The 19,619-nt window shown below is 39.2% G+C and overlaps 3 protein-coding genes across 7 annotated transcripts in view; 2 read left to right on the top strand and 1 right to left on the bottom strand.

Annotated features, from left to right (window-relative positions):
* LOC107697456 (neurofibromin-like) overlaps positions 1-14,295 on the top strand; it is a 59,117-nt gene extending 44,822 nt beyond the window's left edge. For both annotated transcript variants that reach the window (XM_016498255.1, XM_016498256.1), the window contains 22 exons: positions 2,873-3,305; positions 3,396-3,736; positions 3,828-4,030; positions 4,543-4,736; positions 4,995-5,135; positions 6,185-6,464; positions 6,552-6,766; positions 7,850-7,911; positions 8,038-8,179; positions 8,387-8,488; positions 8,567-8,707; positions 9,036-9,162; positions 9,247-9,378; positions 9,496-9,631; positions 9,734-9,891; positions 10,978-11,100; positions 11,174-11,292; positions 11,524-11,624; positions 11,718-11,860; positions 12,122-12,168; positions 12,329-12,545; positions 12,945-14,295. In XM_016498255.1, the coding sequence (XP_016353741.1) occupies positions 2,873-3,305; positions 3,396-3,736; positions 3,828-4,030; positions 4,543-4,736; positions 4,995-5,135; positions 6,185-6,464; positions 6,552-6,766; positions 7,850-7,911; positions 8,038-8,179; positions 8,387-8,488; positions 8,567-8,707; positions 9,036-9,162; positions 9,247-9,378; positions 9,496-9,631; positions 9,734-9,891; positions 10,978-11,100; positions 11,174-11,292; positions 11,524-11,624; positions 11,718-11,860; positions 12,122-12,168; positions 12,329-12,545; positions 12,945-13,087 (3,700 nt within the window). In that variant the 3' untranslated portion in view covers positions 13,088-14,295. The remainder of the gene's footprint in view (positions 1-2,872; positions 3,306-3,395; positions 3,737-3,827; positions 4,031-4,542; positions 4,737-4,994; positions 5,136-6,184; positions 6,465-6,551; positions 6,767-7,849; positions 7,912-8,037; positions 8,180-8,386; positions 8,489-8,566; positions 8,708-9,035; positions 9,163-9,246; positions 9,379-9,495; positions 9,632-9,733; positions 9,892-10,977; positions 11,101-11,173; positions 11,293-11,523; positions 11,625-11,717; positions 11,861-12,121; positions 12,169-12,328; positions 12,546-12,944) is intronic.
* Positions 755-1,733, bottom strand: LOC107697459 (uncharacterized). Its single transcript, XM_016498262.1, has one exon. The coding sequence runs from the start codon at positions 1,715-1,717 to the stop codon at positions 1,031-1,033; it is 687 nt and encodes a 228-aa protein (XP_016353748.1). The 5' UTR covers positions 1,718-1,733; the 3' UTR covers positions 755-1,030.
* A 1,429-nt stretch (positions 14,296-15,724) lies between the features above and the next one.
* akap1a (A kinase (PRKA) anchor protein 1a) overlaps positions 15,725-19,619 on the top strand; it is an 8,939-nt gene continuing 5,044 nt past the window's right edge. Inside the window, exons 1-4 of one of the 4 annotated variants that reach the window (XM_016498261.1) lie at positions 15,725-15,906; positions 16,895-17,095; positions 17,892-18,685; positions 18,892-18,992. In XM_016498261.1, the coding sequence (XP_016353747.1) occupies positions 16,914-17,095; positions 17,892-18,685; positions 18,892-18,992 (1,077 nt within the window). In that variant the 5' untranslated portion in view covers positions 15,725-15,906; positions 16,895-16,913. Of the gene's footprint in view, positions 15,907-15,936; positions 16,080-16,893; positions 17,096-17,891; positions 18,686-18,891; positions 18,993-19,619 lie in introns of those variants that run through there. The other 3 variants (XM_016498257.1, XM_016498258.1, XM_016498259.1) reach the window with 3 other exon arrangements.

Genomic DNA, 19,619 nt, shown 5'->3' on the forward strand with positions numbered 1-19,619 from the left:
CGTTCTAGCTCATGTCTTCATCTTAGAATCTAACCGAACCACCGACTCTGGGCGGGTCCCTGGTGTGATGCCTTTTTAAGGTCTCGGAAGATTCCCGCCTCTCAAGATGGCTTGTCCAATGAGAAAGGCTGAAATCCCAAGCGGGAGTTTGGAAATACTGGGGAGTTTTATGACCCTTTGTGTGGAAGCATGGTAATTTGCATATGGAACTTGAATCGAAATTACTAAAGATTCTCAGGACACTAATATATTGCCTATGTACCAACATATAATATACACTCTCGTTTAGATCATCAGAAGACTAATTCATAGATACTAAACATGGTAGGATTACATATAGGTAAGATGACAGGAGCGAGTGGTTCCATCATAAGCCTGCATAAAACAGTATAAAATATCAAAGACAACATACACAATGACCTGAAGGATATGTGTGTTCATTCAAAGAAAGGTTTTCCTATGAATTAATTAGAGAAAAGTCCATTTCTACTGTGCATTGTGTCTCTTCCTATGGAAAAGGCAGTGATTCTCTCTACTCACATTCCTCTGGGCCATAAAACCAGTGATATCAGCATTAGTTGCCATGGGGACCAGGGGGGGCCTGGTGTCATTCGCAGACATCCTGGCACCCAGTCTATTGGGTGAGGGGTCTGTGACGACTTGTTAATCTAATGAATAACTGATTTGTTAAATCAAATGAAAAATTGTGTTTTTGATTGGTCCAGACGCTACAATTGTGAACAAAATACAGATACATTATTTAAAATACAGACAACATAAATGCACACATTTGAAACATGGCCATACAATATTGTTATAGGCTAAATGAAGAAAAACAATGTTGAGAGTGACAAAGGCTTATTTGCAGTATTTTCAGTGCTTTTGTTTATATATAATTTTATACATTCAGATTTCAAACCTTCTTCCTGAATCTTATGCAGTAGATAACAGTTAAAGCTTAAGCAGGTGCAGACTTTAAATGCCACCGGGGGAGTTGTGTGACACCCATTTGTTAAGTGTCTGATCATGATCACACCCCTGTGTCGGAGCTCTCTGGTGCTTTTGCATCAGGCTCAAGACTGTTCTCTTGTGTGATGTCTCCATTTGTGTCCTTCACAGGCGGCTCAGTGCAGGGCTCAGTCTTGTTCTCCTCATCCTCTTTACTCTCCTCTTGTGCTGTGGTGACCTCTGATAGCAGAAGGCAGGTCTCAGTTGGCTGCCCGTCCACTTGGCCTTCATCCCTGCATGGCGATTCACTCTTCTCTCTTACGGCATGTCGGTCAATGTTGTCATAACGATGCTGGAGACTAGAGATAATTCCTCTCAGGTGACAAACCTGGCAGGCACATATCAGTGTGGTCAGCAACAATGCCAAGCAGCCCACTGTGAGAGCAACCACAATCAGTTGCAGGTTATCTTTACCAGTTGGTAGAAAGAAAATACAGTGTCCTTCCTTGGGTTTAGTAGTGGCCTGAGTGCAGACTGATTGTTTATTTGTTGTCGCTGCAGAGTTTAGTTCGGTGGTCTGTCTGTTAATGTTGGATGTTGGTGGTGTGCCATTTTTGTCATTTATCATAGTTGTGTCTTCTGTTCTTTTGACTGATGTGACTGGTGTTGTGTTGTTCTTATTTGTGGCTTTAGCAGGTGGCGTTCCGAAGAGCAATGCAAAGTATACAAAATAAACTGTTCTGGGACTTATCATGGTTCTGCAAGACATAAGAGAAATAAGAAGTTTTGTTATTTTACTTTCTGTTAAAAAAATTTAAGTTATAAGCCATTATTTACATACCATTTTTCTACAAATTTATCTTTAAAATCAAATGAATGTCCCTGCCCCTGTCCTATTTCTATTGAGTTAATTTCTACCGAGGAGGATATTTCATATATATATATATATATATATATATATATGTATATATATGTATATGTGAAATTTTATTTTTGAATGTTTATTGTTGGATTCTTTTTTCTTGCTTAGTTCTTCATGTACAGCAGATTAATTTAATGCAATATATCACTTAGATTTACCATCATATTAGGCAGCCATATCACCCTGTAGCCCAAGACTGGTTGCCCACTGAAGCTAAGCAGGGCTGAGCCTGGTCAGTACCGGGATGGGAGACCTCCTGGGAAAACTAGGTTGCTGCTGGAAGAGGTGTTAGTGAGGCCAGCAGTGGGTGCTCACCCTGTGGTCTGCGTGGGTCCTAAACACCCCAGTATAGTGCGCTATATAAATGTAATGAATTATTATTATTATTATTATTTGTGTGACGCTAATCTGCGGTGATTGGTCGATTGATCTCATTTTCATTTCATCATGCCAGTAATGCCTGATAAAGCAGCATTTGTGAACGCAGTGCTGCTTTGTTTACAGCCGTTACCGGGGAAACAGCTATTTTTACCGCTCCAATTTTACCTAGTGACAAAGAATGAATTTGGATTTTCATTCAGACCCACACGAAAAGACCAACAAGTGGGCGGGCAATATGCTAATGTTTCATGTTGACGTCAACATGAAGCGGCTTGGGATTCGTTTTAAAAACAACTCGTTTCACTGTTTCAGAGTCGACTATTTCTTTTGAGAGATAATAACTTCATACATGGTGCACTTTCAGATTTAAAACTTTGCAGGATGTTTTCATTCACTTAGAGCTGTATTACACACTGCATGAAAGGTAATTTTCAAAAATCCATAATAGGGGCACTTTAAGCTTTTATGACCATTGAAAATTTGGATGGATGGCTTTGTCAAGCGTACGTCAAAGTTTGTCTTGACAAACTTCCTTTTTCTAGTTATCAGTCTAATAATAACAGCATTCGGTGGGTTTGCAGGCCATTGTTTCCATTTTGTCTGTTTTCCTCTCCCTCACAGATTCAAGACAGGACAGATTAATGGGGACTTACTCATATACCACGTCCTTCTCACCCTCAAACCATACTACGCCAAGCCCTACGAGCTAGTAGTGGACTTGACGCATGCTGGTCCGAGCAACCGCTTCAAGACCGACTTCCTCTCCAAATGGTTTGTTGTCTTTCCAGGATTTGCTTACGAGAATGTGGCTGCCATCTACATCTATAACTGTAACACATGGGTACGAGAATACACCAAATATCATGAGAGACTGCTGACGGGCCTCAAGGGCAGTAAGAAGTTACTGTTCATTGACTCGCCCGCACGGCTGGCTGAGTATGTGGAACCAGAGCAACAGAAGCTTCCGGCAGCTACTCTTGCACTGGAAGAAGACCTGAAGGTCTTTCATAATGCCCTAAAACTGGCCCACAAAGACACCAAAGTGTCCATTAAGGTGTGTGAAGAAAGATGAATACCTCTTCATACAGCTCGGTTTCACTTTTTTTTATTTGTCTCAATATGTTTGATTCTGTCTTTTCTCCAGTTGGGCAGTACAGCAGTACAGGTGACCTCAGCCGAACGAACGCGAGTCTTGGGTCAGTCGGTCTTCCTCAACGACATCTACTATGCTTCAGAGATTGAGGAGATCTGCCTAGTGGATGAAAATCAGTTCACACTGACCATTGCTAACCAGGGCACGCCGTTAACCTTCATGCACCAGGAGTGTGAGAGCATAGTTCACTCGATTATCCACATCCGTACACGTTGGGAGCTCTCTCAGCCTGACTCCATTCCCCAGCACACCAAAATTAGGCCCAAAGATGTTCCGGGGACCCTTCTCAACATCGCCCTCCTCAACCTGGGCAGCTCTGACCCCAGTTTAAGGTGATCAGTTATCCTAAATCCATCAATAGTGGTCAGATGTTTACCAGTGTGTACATTCTTAAATATTTCTGTCTCTCTGTTTTGTTTAAAGGTCTGCAGCTTACAACCTCCTGTGTGCCTTAACATGCACCTTTAACCTAAAGATTGAAGGCCAACTGCTGGAGACTTCCGGCCTCTGCATCCCTGCCAATAACACCCTCTTCATTGTGTCCATTAGCAAGACTCTAGCAGCTAATGAGCCTCACCTGACCCTGGAGTTCCTGGAGGAGTGTATCTCTGGCTTCAGCAAGTCCAGTTAGTGCCCCATTAAGCCCTCAATTAAACTCTCAAAAGACCCTTGAGATCCTCCAGCCATTTCAGATCATTAGTCGCATTCTCTGTTTTGCCTTGAAATCCTCCTAGGAAGTTCCTACTTAAAACTGCTACTGGAAGGCATCATTAGTCCACAAATGTTTAAACTGATTGTGTATTTGCTGTTTGCAGTTGTCTACAAGAGTACACACTTAAAAATAAAGCTTCCAAAATGGTGTTTTTGTAGCAGTGCCATAGAAAAAACATTTTCAAATAACCTTTCAGTCAATAGTTCTTAAAACAGCCATTTTTTTTTCTTAGTTTGAAGAACAATCTGAAGAAACTTTTTCCACTATAAAGAATTGAAAGGTTCAATGGATGTAAAAGGATCTTCAAGGAACCAAAAATGCCAATAAAGAACCTTTATTTTTAAGAGTGTTAATACTTTCTCTGGAAATAAGAATATGGAGTTAAGAAGTGTTCTGGTAACCAATATCTTTCCTCTGTATATTCAGGTATAGAACTAAAGCACCTGTGTTTGGAGTACATGACTCCCTGGCTGCTGAACCTGGTACGCTTCTGCAAGCACAGCGATGATGCCAGGCGTCAACGAGTCACAGCCATTCTGGACAAACTCATTACCATGACAATCAACGAAAAGCAGATGTATCCATCCATTCAGGCCAAGATCTGGGGAAGCCTGGGACAGGTAACAGAACTGAAATGTATTTTGCACTGTAAAGCTGCTTTGACACAATCTGTATTGTATAAAGCGCTATATAAATAAAGGTGACTTGACTTGACTTATGTGACACATGCATTGAAGGCATGAGTAATTGAAGAGTAATGCATTGCTATTTGCAGTTCCCTAGTCATATTCATTACTTCATCACTTCCTTGAAGATTTATACTTACACTTTAGAGAGCATGTCTATGTTGAGCTGATGGTAGCTTCCTGTGTCTGCAGATAACAGATCTACTTGATGTAGTTCTGGACAGTTTTATTAAAACCAGTGCAACAGGAGGTCTCGGATCCATCAAAGCTGAAGTGATGGCAGACACAGCAGTGGCTTTGGCCTCTGGTAACGTCAAACTGGTGTCTAGCAAGGTGACGTGTATGCACACACACACACACACACACACACACACACTTTGTAAGTTCAGCTTTTAGAAGTCTGTTTTTCCTAACATTACGTTTAGACCAGAAGAAACTTGAACAGGCTGAGGTCCAAATTTTAAGAATGTTTCTGAACATGTGAAAAAACAACGCAAAAGATGTTACATGATGTGATTCTGTAACAACAGCTGTAATTATGGAAGCACTGTGTGACTCACAAATGTGGTTTGGTTGGTTTATTTCTCTCTCGCTGTTGTTCTTACTCTCTTTAACCACCTTATCTGTTTCTGTTTCTCTCTGTCATGAGAGGTAGTGATTGTGCTCAGGTCATGGGCTTTTTGTTGGTTCATTGTGCTCAGCTGGGTTCTGTGAACCATACAAACTTAACATCTGAATATTTAATTAAAACAAATTCTTAATTTCCAAGCAGAACAATCCTAAAAGCTGTTTTTATGTTAATGGGAAACAGGAAATATGTTTTTTTATTTCTTTAGTATTCCTTTATGTATTGTGCTCTCCATTGTTATTTTAGTAGTATTTATATACATTTTTATATATTTTATTATATATACATTTTTTATATTTATAGATAAATTCTTATATATTTTAGTATTGTTTATTGATTATACTATTTATTCATATTTAAAATGGCAAGTTTTCTATTTTTCTATTTTCAGATTTATTTTTATTTTATTTTTAGTAATTTCATGCTTTTTTCATTTTTGTATCAGTTTTGTTTTTCCTATGTATCCTTATTTCAGTTTTAGTTTTAGTAATTTTAGTACTTCAACTTATTTCAGTTAGTTGCCAAGGAAGCATTTCTAAGTTTGGGGTTTTCAACTTCTATTTATATAATGTTAAATATGTTATATTCACCATTCTATTTTGTTTTATGTAAACTTTATTTAATTTACTGAAGCAGATTTTTAATAGTTTTATTATTTTTAATTTTAGTTTACCATAACGACGCTGGAATTCTCTCATCTAAATTTAACGTGGGTTTTATGGGAATTGAATTTTGTCTTCATGCTGATCCACAGGTGATCATTCGGATGTGTAAAATCATCGATAAGACGTGTCTATCACCCACACCGACATTGGAGCAGCACCTGATGTGGGATGATATCGCTATCCTGGCCAGGTACATGCTCATGCTGTCCTTCAACAACTCTCTGGATGTAGCCGCCCACTTGCCCTACCTCTTCCATGTTGTGACCCTGCTGGTGGCCACGGGGCCTCTTTCGCTGCGGGCATCCACGCATGGCCTGGTTATCAACATCATCCACTCCCTCTGCACATGCTCCCAGCTGAGTTTCAGCGGTAAGATGACATTTTTGCCCTAGATAGATGTTTTCATAGATCAGTGATTTATTGATAACTGAAGTGTCTTGTTCTTCTGCTGTGCAGAGGAGACCAAGCAGGTGTTGCGTCTAAGTCTGACAGAGTTCTCCCTGCCAAAGTTCTATCTGCTGTTCGGCATCAGCAAGGTCAAATCGGCTGCGGTCATCGCCTTTCGTTCCAGCTACAGGGATCGTTCGTTCTCTCCGGGCTCATACGAGAGAGAGACCTTTGCTCTGTCATCCCTGGAGACAGTTACCGAGGCATTGCTGGAGATCATGGAGGTATGTTATACTTCATAAGCAGGTGTGGTGTGGTAAAGCAGTAAGTGAATAATCACATTTCTTCCATCTTAAAGGGGTCATATGATGTTGCTAAAACGAACATTATTTGGTGTAATGCAATGTGTTTATGCGGTTTAAGGTTAAAAAAACACATTATTTTCCACACAATGTACATTATTGTTTCTCCTCTATGCCCCGCCTTTCTGAAACGCATCGATTTTTACAAAGCTCATCATTCTGAAAAGCATGGTGTGCTCTGATTGTCCAGCTATCCAGTGTGTTGTGATTGGCTGAATACCTCAAGCGTGTGACGGAAATGTTACGCCCCTTACCATACTGTGTTTCCATGTGTCCCGGCGCGACGAGACAAAACCAATAAAACTCATTATAAACGAGGCATTTGTTGCATCCAGTGGGGACATAATTACTGATTATAATGACTCATACTGTGTTTTTACGCTTTGCGTTGCGTATTGCGCCGCGTAAACATAAAACCATTAAACGAGGCGTTTTAGGAGGGCGTGGACGAGTCTTAACTTTTATAAAGAATATCTCTTTGGATTTGAGACTTTAGTCTTTGCAACTTTACAGATCTTCTTTATGCACCAAGAGCTTGTATCACTCCAAAGAGAAAGGAAAAATTGAAATCGCATCATATGATCCCTTTAAGTAGACTAGTGTTGAGGGAAAGCCTTTCGGGCACTTTGGTTTATATTTCTTCTTTGCACTGGGTAGCCTTACCCAAAAAGAATGTCATTGGTCAAAAATCCCCACTCCATATAGCTATTTAATATCAGATTTTTGTTGCTTTGCACAGCATTTTGTATTTATTGTTCACGTGTTGCCTTAAGTTGGTTTTGCAGTGTTTCTTCAAGAAAGTGCTAGCAGTTCTGTTAGTAGTAACTGCTGTGTTCACAGAAAACGGTTGTTTAGTTACTTTAAACACTTACTTTTTATACTCAGACCTTAAAATAAATCTCAAATGTTATGCATCTGTTTGTTTCATTTCTCTATATATTTCTTTGTTTGCCGTACGTAAAAGTGTGCTAAATGGCTTGACTGGGTTTTTCCCTTTGTGTTTAGGCATGTATGAGGGACATTCCAGGTTGTAAATGGCTGGACCAGTGGACCGATCTGGCACAGAAGTATGTAAACTCTGCTCTGTTTAAATGAATTTTGAAATAATTTACTAATAAACTAAAGTTTGAGTTCACTGGTATGTGTTCAAGTTAGATTCATGATGAACTTGTATGTGTGTGTTTAATGTGCAGGTTTGCATTTCAGTACAATCCGTCCCTGCAGCCACGGGCTCTTGTGGTATTTGGTTGCATCAGTAAACGGGTCACACATACTCAAATTAAACAAATCATACGGATCCTGAGCAAGGCCAGCCCTCTACTCAGCATCGACCGGGTCAGAACCTGTCTGCACTGTCAGTCTTCCTTTGAAGCATGAACAGTCCATAAGCTGTATTGTGTACTGTTATTGCTCTGCTCTAGAAAGTAGTAAATTTTGATGTGCTATGCTGTGTGTTCTGATCGTCTTGGGTGATGATGTTGCCATCTAGCTTTTCAGTAATCTTTTCTGTCGTTTAAGAAGAACTGTGTTTTTTTTTCTTAGGGTTTGGAGAGCTGCCTAAAGGGACCTGATAACTGTAACAGCCAGGTGCTGATCGAAGCAACCGTCATTGCCCTCACTAAACTACAGCCTCTGCTCAACAAGGTATCAAATTACAGTGTTCTTCTAGATATGACTGTGTGTGTGTGTGTGTGACTTGTTTAACTGTGTGGTGTCACTCAGGACTCACCAATGCACAAAGCACTATTCTGGGTCGCAGTGGCCGTGCTGCAGTTGGATGAGGTGAATCTGTACTCAGCCGGAACTGCTCTGCTGGAACAAAACCTACACACACTCGATAGTCTGCGAGTCTTCAACGTTAAGGTTTTAATATAACACTCTCTCATATGTCAAATTGCAGCACATATACAAACATACGTAGGCCCACGCTATCTTGGAAACCACCCATTATTGGCCACCTTCAGTTACAGAATAAATGAATCATGAGTGACAAATACACTTCCAGATAAGGTAATTCTACAGTAGCTTTGGTAACCAGTCGTTTGCTATTGAGTACTTAAAATTAAAGATTTTTGTGAAGTTGACATTTAGTTTACATTGTAGCATGCTATTCTCACATTAATGACACAACTACTTAAAAATATAAAGTGACCTAGTGAAGGCAAAAGGATTTGTCTTGTCTATCTCTCAGAGTCCTGAGGAGGTTTTTATGGAGATTCGTCAGCCTCTGGAATGGCACTGTAAACAGATGGACCATTTTGTTGGTCTCAACTTCAACTCCAACTTTAATTTTGCTTTGGTCGGGCACCTGTTGAAAGGTATTGAGTGGGTTTTATGCAAAAATATTTAAACATTGTGTGTGTTTGTTGGGAAACTATCACATTTCTGTTTGATTTTGGCAGGGTTCAGACACCCATCTCCCACCACAGTGGCACGCACCATCCGGATCCTGCACATGCTGTTGGCTTTGGTTGGAAAACACTTGAACTGTGATAAGTTTGAGGTGAACACACAGAGCGTTGCATATCTGGCAGGTAAGGAAACCACTGCTATCTCCCCTTTTTTCCTCTGTCTTCTTTGGTTTGTGTCTTTATGTTGGTTATTTAGGGTTCAGTAGAGTGAGTAACGTTTGTGTATGTGCATTTGTATAGCTCTCCTCCCAGTGTCAGAGGAAGTGCGTAGCCGCTGCAGCCTGAAACACAGGAAGTTGTTGCTCCTCTCTGATGTTACCATGGAGAATGTTCCCATGGATACGTACTTCCTACATCATGAAGATCCTAGCTGCAGGTACCACCTAGACAGCAGATTAGGGTGAATTTATACTATCATCTTTTGTAAAACACAAACCTTTTGCTTCCCAGTTCATAAAGCATGATCTTTATCATCCAGAACGCTGCAGGAAAGCCAGCTGTGGGCATCCCCAAAAGTCTCAGAACGGTACTTGGTGGCCCAGTACCCCATAGTGGGGCAGATCAGCCCACGAACACGCAAATCCATGAGCCTGGACATGGGGCAACCTTCCCAGGTCAACACCAAGAAGCTTCTAGGTAACTCCATGTTGTTTTATGAAAACAATGTCCTAGATTGTGACTTTGTGTAAACTTAATGCTTTTCACTATTTCTTTAGTTTGTATTAGTGGTTTTAATTAGGGATGCACGATATTATCGGAATGTTATCAGAATCAGCCGATAAAGGCTAAAAATGTAAACATTTGCATCGGCAAAAAATGTATGCTGATATGCCTTGCCGATAAGATGAGTAACTCACATGTGCTCTGGGTGTGCTAGCGATAAGATCACGTCAGCAGTGTGGTCATTCTTGAATTCTTTTGCCTGAATGGTGATTAGATTCACTGTTTTGGATTGCCACATTTAATTTGAGAATGCACATACAGAATGACATCCATTGCATGATAGAGTAAACAGTTAGCAGCGTGTGCGGCAGCCTCCCCTATTGCCCATCCGGTAAGGTGTTTTATTTATTTAGGGGGGCGCTGTAGGCCTACGTGTAATAAAATGAAAAGTAAAATACACCTATAACATTAGATACTTGTGTTTTTGTATAAATAAAGCTGTAATGTCATAAAATCATGACATTAGTCTGTTTTGATTGATAGGTCAGAAGCTATAGCTTACATGAATAAAAATCACAAACCTGTGATTTTAATATTAATATGTAATATTTTTTTCAAATGGATTATCAAAACAAGGAGCTCTAAAAGATTATTAGAATTTTTACAGCTCTTTTGCTTTAGACCATCTATTAATGTTAAATCCACAAATAAAATGTTCAGGTTTCATCTGTATCTGTCAAAAAAAACAAAAAACAGCAGAGATTGATTTTATTGTAGTTGTTTTCAAAGCTTTCTATGTACTCTCTTTAAAAAAAAGAACTTTAATAATATTTATTAGTTCTAACAAATAAGTTTTTGCACAAAACTAACCAAAATTAAAAAGAATTTGTTTATAATTTCTGCACAGGAGAGACTTGGTGTTGTTTCAAAACAAAAGGAAATGTGTATCGGCATCAACTATCAGCCAAAATTATTTGAAAAATATCGCCATATCAGATATCAGCAAAAATCCAATATCGTGCATCCCTAGTTTTAATGATCTTAACATTTTTCTCTTAGACACCAGAAAAAGCTTTGACCACCTGATATCAGACAGCAAAGCACCGAAGAGGCCTGAAATGGAATCGGGTATCACAACCCCGCCCAAGATGAGAAGAGTTGCTGAAAACGAATATGAAATTGGTGAGTGTCACAAAGAAGTGAAATGATTCTCTATGTTTGCATCGGTTTATAACTTTTTGTTTCCTGTTGAAAGAAACCCCAAGAATGCCACATCACCACCTGCGGAAGGTCTCGGTGTCTGAGTCCAATGTCCTGCTTAATGAGGAAGTTCTCACAGATCCTAAAATCCAGGCACTGCTTCTTACTGTGCTGGTAATGTCTTTCTTTCTCAGAATGAATTCGAACCCTTTTTTCACTTCCTCATTCACAGATAAGTTTGCATATAGAATTTAAATATTTGTAAAAAAAAATTTTTTTTATCATTTTCTGTTCCTCTGCCATTTCCTTTTAAACCCCCCTGCCAACTACCATTTCCTTTAAACACTGATCCAAACCTCCATCCTCTGACTTTTGACTCATCTGTATTGTTCAATGATTTTTCAGGCCACTCAAGTGAAAAACACATCAGATGAATTTGAGCAGAGGATCCTGTATGAGTTTCTAGCTGAGGCCAGTGTTGTCTTCCCAAAAGTCTTTCCTGTTGTGTAAGTCCAACTGCAGCTCACCTGCTCTTCAATACATTTGACACAGAATGATGAGATGAGGCTCTCATTGTTGTATGTTGACTTTTGTTTCAGTCACAACCTCCTGGACTCAAAGATTAATACTTTGTTGTCGCTGTGTCAGGACCCAAATCTTTTGAACCCAGTCCATGGAATTGTGCAGAGTGTAGTTTATCATGAAGAGTCGCCACCTCAGTACCAAACATCCTACCTGCAAAGTAAAGCAGCACACATCTCTACCACACACGCACACTTGTGTAGAACTGCTGTCAGAGTCTAAACCTTGGGGTTTATCTGATGATCGAACAGAGTCAAAATAATCTTCACTGCTTGAGCAATGCAGGATCAGTGGATGTGAGAGTCTGATCTGTGAACGTCAGAGTCTGATGAGTGGGTGTAACAGTCCAATCAGAGGATGTGAATGTGGCTGAAAATGTGGTCAGTGGTCATTTTTACTTACCTTTTACTTACCTCTACAGCTTTTGGGTTTAATGGACTCTGGAGGTTTGCTGGTCCTTTCTCTAAGGTATTTGACACTGAATTTGTTCTCAAAATGCAACAGAGAAAAACATTGATCATAATCAGTTACTTTACTGCAGTTTTAGAATTAGAACATTTAATGAGAGGATAAAGATGATATGATTAGATAATATCTGCAGAAACATGAGCTACTCTCTGTTCCACAGCAAACTCAGTTCCCAGACTATGCGGAGCTGATTGTCAAGTTTCTGGTTGCACTGATTGATACCTATCTGCCCGGCATCGATGAGGAAACGAGCGAGGAGGGTCTGCGGACACCCACCTCACCATACCCTCCACCTGTCCAGAGCCAGCTCAGCATCACTGCCAACCTCAACCTCTCAAATTCAATGACCTCACTGGCCACCTCCCTGCATGCACCAGGTCAGTATAGACTGCTTATTTTAAGGTGCCTCTCACTCTTACTGGCTCTCTGTAACAACTGTGAGTTTTTCAGCAACTGTTTTTCACAGATCAAGCATGATTATGTCACTTCTTACATCAATCAATCAAGCAATCCAACTTTATTTATAAAGCACTTTAAAACAAAAGTGGACCAAAGTGCTGTACAGAAGAATAAATAAAAACATAAAATACATAACTCATCCAAGGCATAAAATACATTATGACTGAAAAGTCATCCACCCTCTTCATTTGAACTTTTACACTTTAAAGCTTTAAATTACTGTTCAAATATAGGCTATATATCGTGACACTTCAGAAAATCATTTTGTTTGTTTGTAGCTTTGTATAATTATGCATGTATGTTTTTGCTTTGAGCAGGAATCGATAAAGAGAAGGTGGATCTGTCCCCCACCACGGGTCTGGCAGCTAGCGGACGCACACGCCACGGTTCAGCCAGCCAGGTCCAGAAACAACGCAGCACCGGCAGCTTTAAAAGACCTAGTATCAAAAAGATCGTATGAGACCTACAGCACAGCAGGGTTTAGCCTCTGCTGGAGCTCTGACATACATTGCGCTGCATTTTATGCAGTTTCTCTTCACTTCTGCTAAACCCACCATTTACGGTTATCTTTAGGTTCTCTTGAAACTGTTCAGCCGTGTTTACCAGGAATCAAAATAAACTGAACGCCTCTTTTAAAACCAGTCACTGTTTGACAAAGTATGGGAGGAAGTCCAATAAGTTTTTGGTTTTGTTTGTGCATAACAGAATTTTAACTTGGTTATTTTATTTAATTTTATTTTCTTACTTTGGAATCACAGACATTGTTTAAAAGCACTAATTTCTGGCTTAAATTTAATAGATGAAAGTATTAATCAAGTGCCATTCTTTTGTTCAGATGTATTTGATTTTATTTACTTGTATCTTTTGTGGTCGTTTCTTTTTAGAATGATTTTGTTTCCTGGAAAGTCAATGCTAATGAGCAAAAATTTGTGAGCTGTACCCTAAAACAAAAATTTACAATCGTTAATGCAGTACTGCAAGAATTAACCTTTAATAGACTTTAAATTTTATAGTACAAGGAGGAAATATTTGTAAGAGACGAGTTAAGTTGCTGATCCATCTAAACTATGGTCCCTGTCCAAAACCCCACTTACTTTACCAAATTTCTTTGTGTGAATTTCTGAATTTTGATTGGCCTGATCTATCTGAAATGTATTTGCTGTTATTTCTCAATCTATTACAGCTCTTGTGGTGTTATGATCTGTCAGTTTTGGATTAGAGGGGAAAGTTTTAAGACTGAATGTAATTTAGCGTATAAAAAAAAGCAGTTTTGCAGGAAAAATAACAATCAGCTGTCAGCTGAAAAAACATTCAGATATAAAAAAAAGGGGGGAGACAGCAAAGATCTCATTGGGTTTCACTATGATATATGGCCCCTTGAACAAAAAGAGATTGAAAAACTTGCTTTTTTTAGGGACAACTCTCGTGCTTTTTTCAAAGTTTACTTGAGCCTTATTTCTCAACATGTTTTGTTTCTTTTGCTTTGTGAACTTTAACATTCTGGGTTCCACAAGTCTGTACCATCCAGTTTTGAGTTTGTTGGACTACAACAGGTTTTATTTACTGGTCATGTACAGTAAATGTTATGCCCTGTGTGCTGATGTTTGTATCTTTGTTTTATTTTCCTCTCAAATGAAATCCAAGCTTGAAATCTTTTATCGTTACCCCATATACCAGGGGTGCCCAAACTTGGTCCTGGAGGGCCGGTGTCCTGCAGAGTTTAGCTCCAACTTGCCTCAACACACCTGCCTTCAAGTTTCTAGTATGTCTAGTAAGAGCTTGATTAGCTGGTTCAGTTGTGTTTATTTGGGGTTGGAGCTAAACTCTTCAGGACACCGGCCCTCCAGGACCGAGTTTGGGCACCCCTGCCATATACAATGGTGCCATTTTTACTCTTAGACATGTTGAAATCTGTGTATGTGGGGTGGGGGTCAATTTTATTTTTTTCTGTTCTTCTAATCGTTTTTATATTGGTATGTCTTAACATGAGAAATGTCAAGGGTTGAACATGACTTTAGTAATGGCAGAGATTGTTGGATGTTTCAAACACTAGAGTGAATTTTTTTTCTCTTTCGGCACTTGAGGTTATGCAAATTTTACATAATTGTTCTCTTTTGTTTCATTTTTTATGCTGAGAGCTTCAACTCTGTAAAAAAAATTGTGTAAAAATAGAAAAGTATATTTACTACACTGTAAATACAAGTGACTATGACATTGTATTATTTTGCTTTTTGTAAAGCAGTTAATTACTGAATATGTACAACATTAAATATGAATTACTGTCAATCATGCTCACTGCATTATGTCAATTAACATGGAGGAAATATTGAGGGTTGCACTGAAGATCGAAATCGTTGTGTCCTCTGGACCCTCTTTATAATACACTATTGTTATCATCTGATTTCATATTTACAGATGCAACACTAATAAAGTCCATTTCTGTCCAGTTTGTTTATCATTGTGGTTTATGTCTTAAAACTTGTTTTGATTTTGCTGATAAAAAGGTCACACTTTAGATAAATCACATCTGAAGACTACTGTAGATTCCTTATCTGTTTCTTTAAAGTAAATGAGTAAATGGATCTATACACTTATTTTATCCTAAATAAAATGTTACGTGTAAAAACAATAATATTTCAAAATAATAAGTTGGTACTTTTTAAATACTTGTAATCCCTGTAAATTGTCCAAATAAATCTTGACAGGGATTTTTTTTAATTAAACGGTAAAGGTAAATTATTAATAACTTGTGTGCAAACCATAGACTGTAAAAAGGTGCAAACATTAAAAGGGTGCTATCTCGGGTGAAGTGTAAAATGCTGTTACACATTCATAGGGATAAAACAATTACATAAAGGTTTTTCTTCTGTTTACATATGTTATTAAAATGTGAATTAAACTCAGCAATATAAAAGTTTACCTTGGTTTTTAATGGTGCAGCATTAATCTCAGGAGCGTTTCAAGTCCGACTCTGTTTCCCGCCAGTCAGTTTGAGCGGGAGATCGCTTGCCAACAGACCACACCCTTTCTCAATCACTTTAGACCAATCGAAACAGTTTTTACCTGTTCAGCGTTGTTCACTCTGTTTCTGTGATTGGTTGTTGTAGAGTATTTATTTTTCGTAATTTTGTACTAAATATTGTAAATAATATATTTGCATATGCATTGAAATACATCGTTTAGAGTCAAGTTTTACATCACCTGAGCTAATGATAGCTGTCACGAGCACACGTGCGCTCCCGTGACGTCACGCACACGCCAACGCTGCTGAACCTCAAGGTGAGCAGAAAGATATCAAGCACAAACTCGAGAAATTATGTAAAATGAGGGTCTCTTTCTGATTTGTTTGTTCGGTGGCGCATGTGTTGATTAGTTAAATGCATCATTTGGTTTTTGACATGTTTTCACATTAAAACCAAAATTGACTTCAACCACGTTTTGACCCCATAAAGGTAAACTCATTACTCAAATGGGACCATAGGGTAGTGAAGCCCATTTGTCAAATTATTAAAATCACAGAATGATTGAGACTCAGTAGTTGCGTTTACTTGAACAGATTACTTAATTCATATTTCCTCTGAATTTGATGGCTGCATGTTATTAGTCCTACTCATTTAACTGCAATTCCATAAAAATGCAGTTGATTCAACAATATACTAAGTGTTGAAGAGTCAGTTTAGTAGTAGGATTCATCTGTATCCTTGTATACGCAAGAGGAATTATTGGCACATTTATGTTTTTTGCAAAAGCTACTTCTCTTTGCTGCCATGGCTTTATTTTCACCGATACAGTAAAAAAGTTTGTTTGGGGATTAGAAGGTTCTAGTTTTATCCTGAATATTGTTTTTTTAGTGTATTATGACCTATATTGGGATATGCCACTTAGTGCTATATTGAAATTCCTCTTGTTATTCTTCTCCACATACACATAAATGTAAGCTTGACATCAACCTCGTATTGAGTTGAATTGTTAACACTGTAAAAAATATTGATACTGATACTCATGGGTGGCCAGAAATCAAGATGTTTGGTGAATGTCATGGTGACAGCTGTATTTAACAGCGCCGCATTTGTCGATTATGTGTTGCTGGGATATTTGAGCTGCTAATGAGATTGCTCTGGTTCAGTCTTCTATTGCAGAAGTGTTGGTGTCAAAGCTCATTCCCCCTCTGAGCTCAGACGTCTCTCCTTACAGTCTGCTGCCACTCAAGAAGACTAGGCATGGTCTTATTAGATGTAGCTGACCTCTCGATCTCTCTCTCTCTCAGTGGGATCAGTGGAAAGAGGATGCTGCTGTCATTTAGGCCGCTGATCTCCGTCTCTGTGTTGACTCTGCTAAGCTGGTGCTGGTACAGCTTTAGGAGGAGGAGGACGACAGCTCCTCTCTGGACTAAAGAGAACGTGTGTTGTTCGAACAGCAGCAGCCCTGTTCACTCCTCCCCTGCTGACTCCAGTATTTTGGGTGAAAGGTCAGTAGTTCAGACCATACATGAGTTGTGTCTTGTTGTTTAAAGGTTGCATACTTGGTGAGCCACAGTTTTAGGTGATAATATCTTCTTATATTAATTCTTCTCTACAAATAAGTGTTATCTGAGCTGTAAATTTGACATACAGGAGGTCGTAAATGATGCTAGGGAGTCCACAAAAATTTTACAATTAAAACATTAAAGGGGTCATATGATGCGATTTCAATTTTTCCTTTCATTTATTCATAGGGCCCTTAAGATATTAATGAAATATGTAACTTTTTTTATTCTTTTTATTCTGCTTTTTTAAAAGAAAAATAATGATGATATTTGTGATTTAATTATTTTCTTCAGTTTCAGTTTATGTAGCACGTTTTACATACACACTTTTACAACAGCTGTATTTTTAACACAGAAAATGATAATCTCATATATGCTGTCAGTTAATTTTGTTGCCTTATATATATATATATATATATATATATTACATTTAATATTTTTTCTCACACAGTGTAAATGGGGTTTTTATTCATAGTAATATAGAGCTGTCTTTTTATTGTGGGAATGGAGGTCCATTGCAAGGGGCTCGTATTCGGGAGTCCTTGACAGCAAAAATGTTTCAGAACCCCTAATCATCCTTTTACCAGTGGGAGTAATGTTTCCAAATCATGGTTTATGCTAAATTTTGCTGAAACTTATCTCGACCAGTCCAAGTAATTCACTTTCAAAAAACAGACAGATTTGCTTTTTCCAGAGTGAAGACAAACACCGGACTGTTTCTGATTTTCTTCTCTTACAGTGACCTGAACATGGACCACAGCATCTTAAGATCCTCTGAAATCAAAAATCTTACCAGCACCATATCCAAAATAGGCCTCACCAAGGGAGTTCGACCCGAGCCAGAAGGAGAAGTATCTGTTCGTTTCCCTGAGACTCTCCGAACTGAGCAAGAAAAGGACAATATTGCTGGTGAAGGTCATCCAGAATGTGGAGAAGTTAGTGAAGATGACTCTGGGCTTGAGTCTGATCCGGTTTGTCTGTCTTCAAACCGCCTTCCCATCAACTCTCACACTTTAACAGAACAACAGTCAGGTCCTGTCAGCTTGGACAGTCATGATGGCAGCAGCCTGTCTGATCTCTCCCCTGATAGAGGCCTGAACCTGGAGAACATGCGGAAGATCAGTTCTGTTCTGGTCCAACAGGTCATAGACGCAGTGGCAGAGGACTGGAAAAACCAGGAACCCAGTGAACCACATGAGCTTGCTAGTGTTTCAAGACCTCCACAGGGTGGATTTCTATATGCTGCTCAAGAATCATTCAGCGGTGATGACGACAGCAGAGTATCCCTTCAGGACGTGGGCTCATTCAGGGAAAAATTACTCTGCCATTTAGGAGCTTCTGTTGGAGATGATTCTGGGTGTGGTTCCTGCTTTTCAGAGGATGCATCCGGTGTAGAAAGGCTCACCAGAGAGTTGTCTAAGGAGGGCCAAGGGTTTTTGATGACCCCCACAGAAGCAGACACAGTCAGCATTGAGAGCAAAATGACTCCCAGCATGCTCGGAGTGACAGAGGAAGAGGAGGAGGCCTTGAGAGGTGCATGAAACAATTATTTTCCAAACTCATGCAGTTATCCTCCTGTTGAATTATAAAAATTATTGAAATGAATTAACTGGCTTTTGAATTTTTTTGTAGGCCTATGCATTATTTTATGGCATCTATATAAAGTGGGACTTCATATGCATGAGTCACAAAGCAGTAAAAATGTCTATGTGTGACATTTACATGGATCTTGTCTCCAGGTTCAGATGTTAAAAGCTGCATTAGTGCTGACGCTCAGGTGAGCAGCTTGGCCCCACCTCCAGCCCCACCCATCATTCTCTGGGACATAGAGGTGCCAGCGGTGAGCCCCGCCCACAGACACACCCACATACGGATATTGTTTGAACATTAGCCCATAAAAAGACTGTATGAAGGTGTTCAGAGTAGGGCTGGACAATAATTCAATATCAATATGTATCGCGATATAATTTTGTTCAATAACGGTGATATGATTTTTAAACACATTTCCGATATTTCGATATACATTACCAGTGTTTCCCATACATTGATTTATTTGTGGCGTTGAATAAACATGAGCACTGCACGTTTCAAAATCAAAACGCGTCGCGGGTGTTTTATATGAATGTATCTCTGAAGGGAACCTACTGTCTTCAGAATAGTTTAGATGGCATTTTTATCTGATAAAGTAGCGTTCATGAGCGGAGCTGCTTTGTTTACAGCCATTACTGGAGAAACCGTTAGTTCCACCGCTCTCACAGCGCCTCCTGCTGGCACACAATCAGTGTGCCCATATCGTCCAGCCCTAGTTCAGAGATGCACCACAGCAGAAAAGATACATGATCTTGACGTATTAGACTACAGAAAAGCTCAAGTTACAGGGCATATAGAGGCCTGCATACTTTGTGTGTGTGTGTGTGTGTGTGTGTGTGTGTGTGTGTGTGTGTGTGTGTGTGTGTGTGTGTGTGTG

Source organism: Sinocyclocheilus anshuiensis, unplaced genomic scaffold, assembly GCF_001515605.1.
Source record: "Sinocyclocheilus anshuiensis isolate Anshui unplaced genomic scaffold, SAMN03320099.WGS_v1.1 scaffold939, whole genome shotgun sequence".
Taxonomy (NCBI): Eukaryota; Metazoa; Chordata; class Actinopteri; order Cypriniformes; family Cyprinidae; genus Sinocyclocheilus; species Sinocyclocheilus anshuiensis.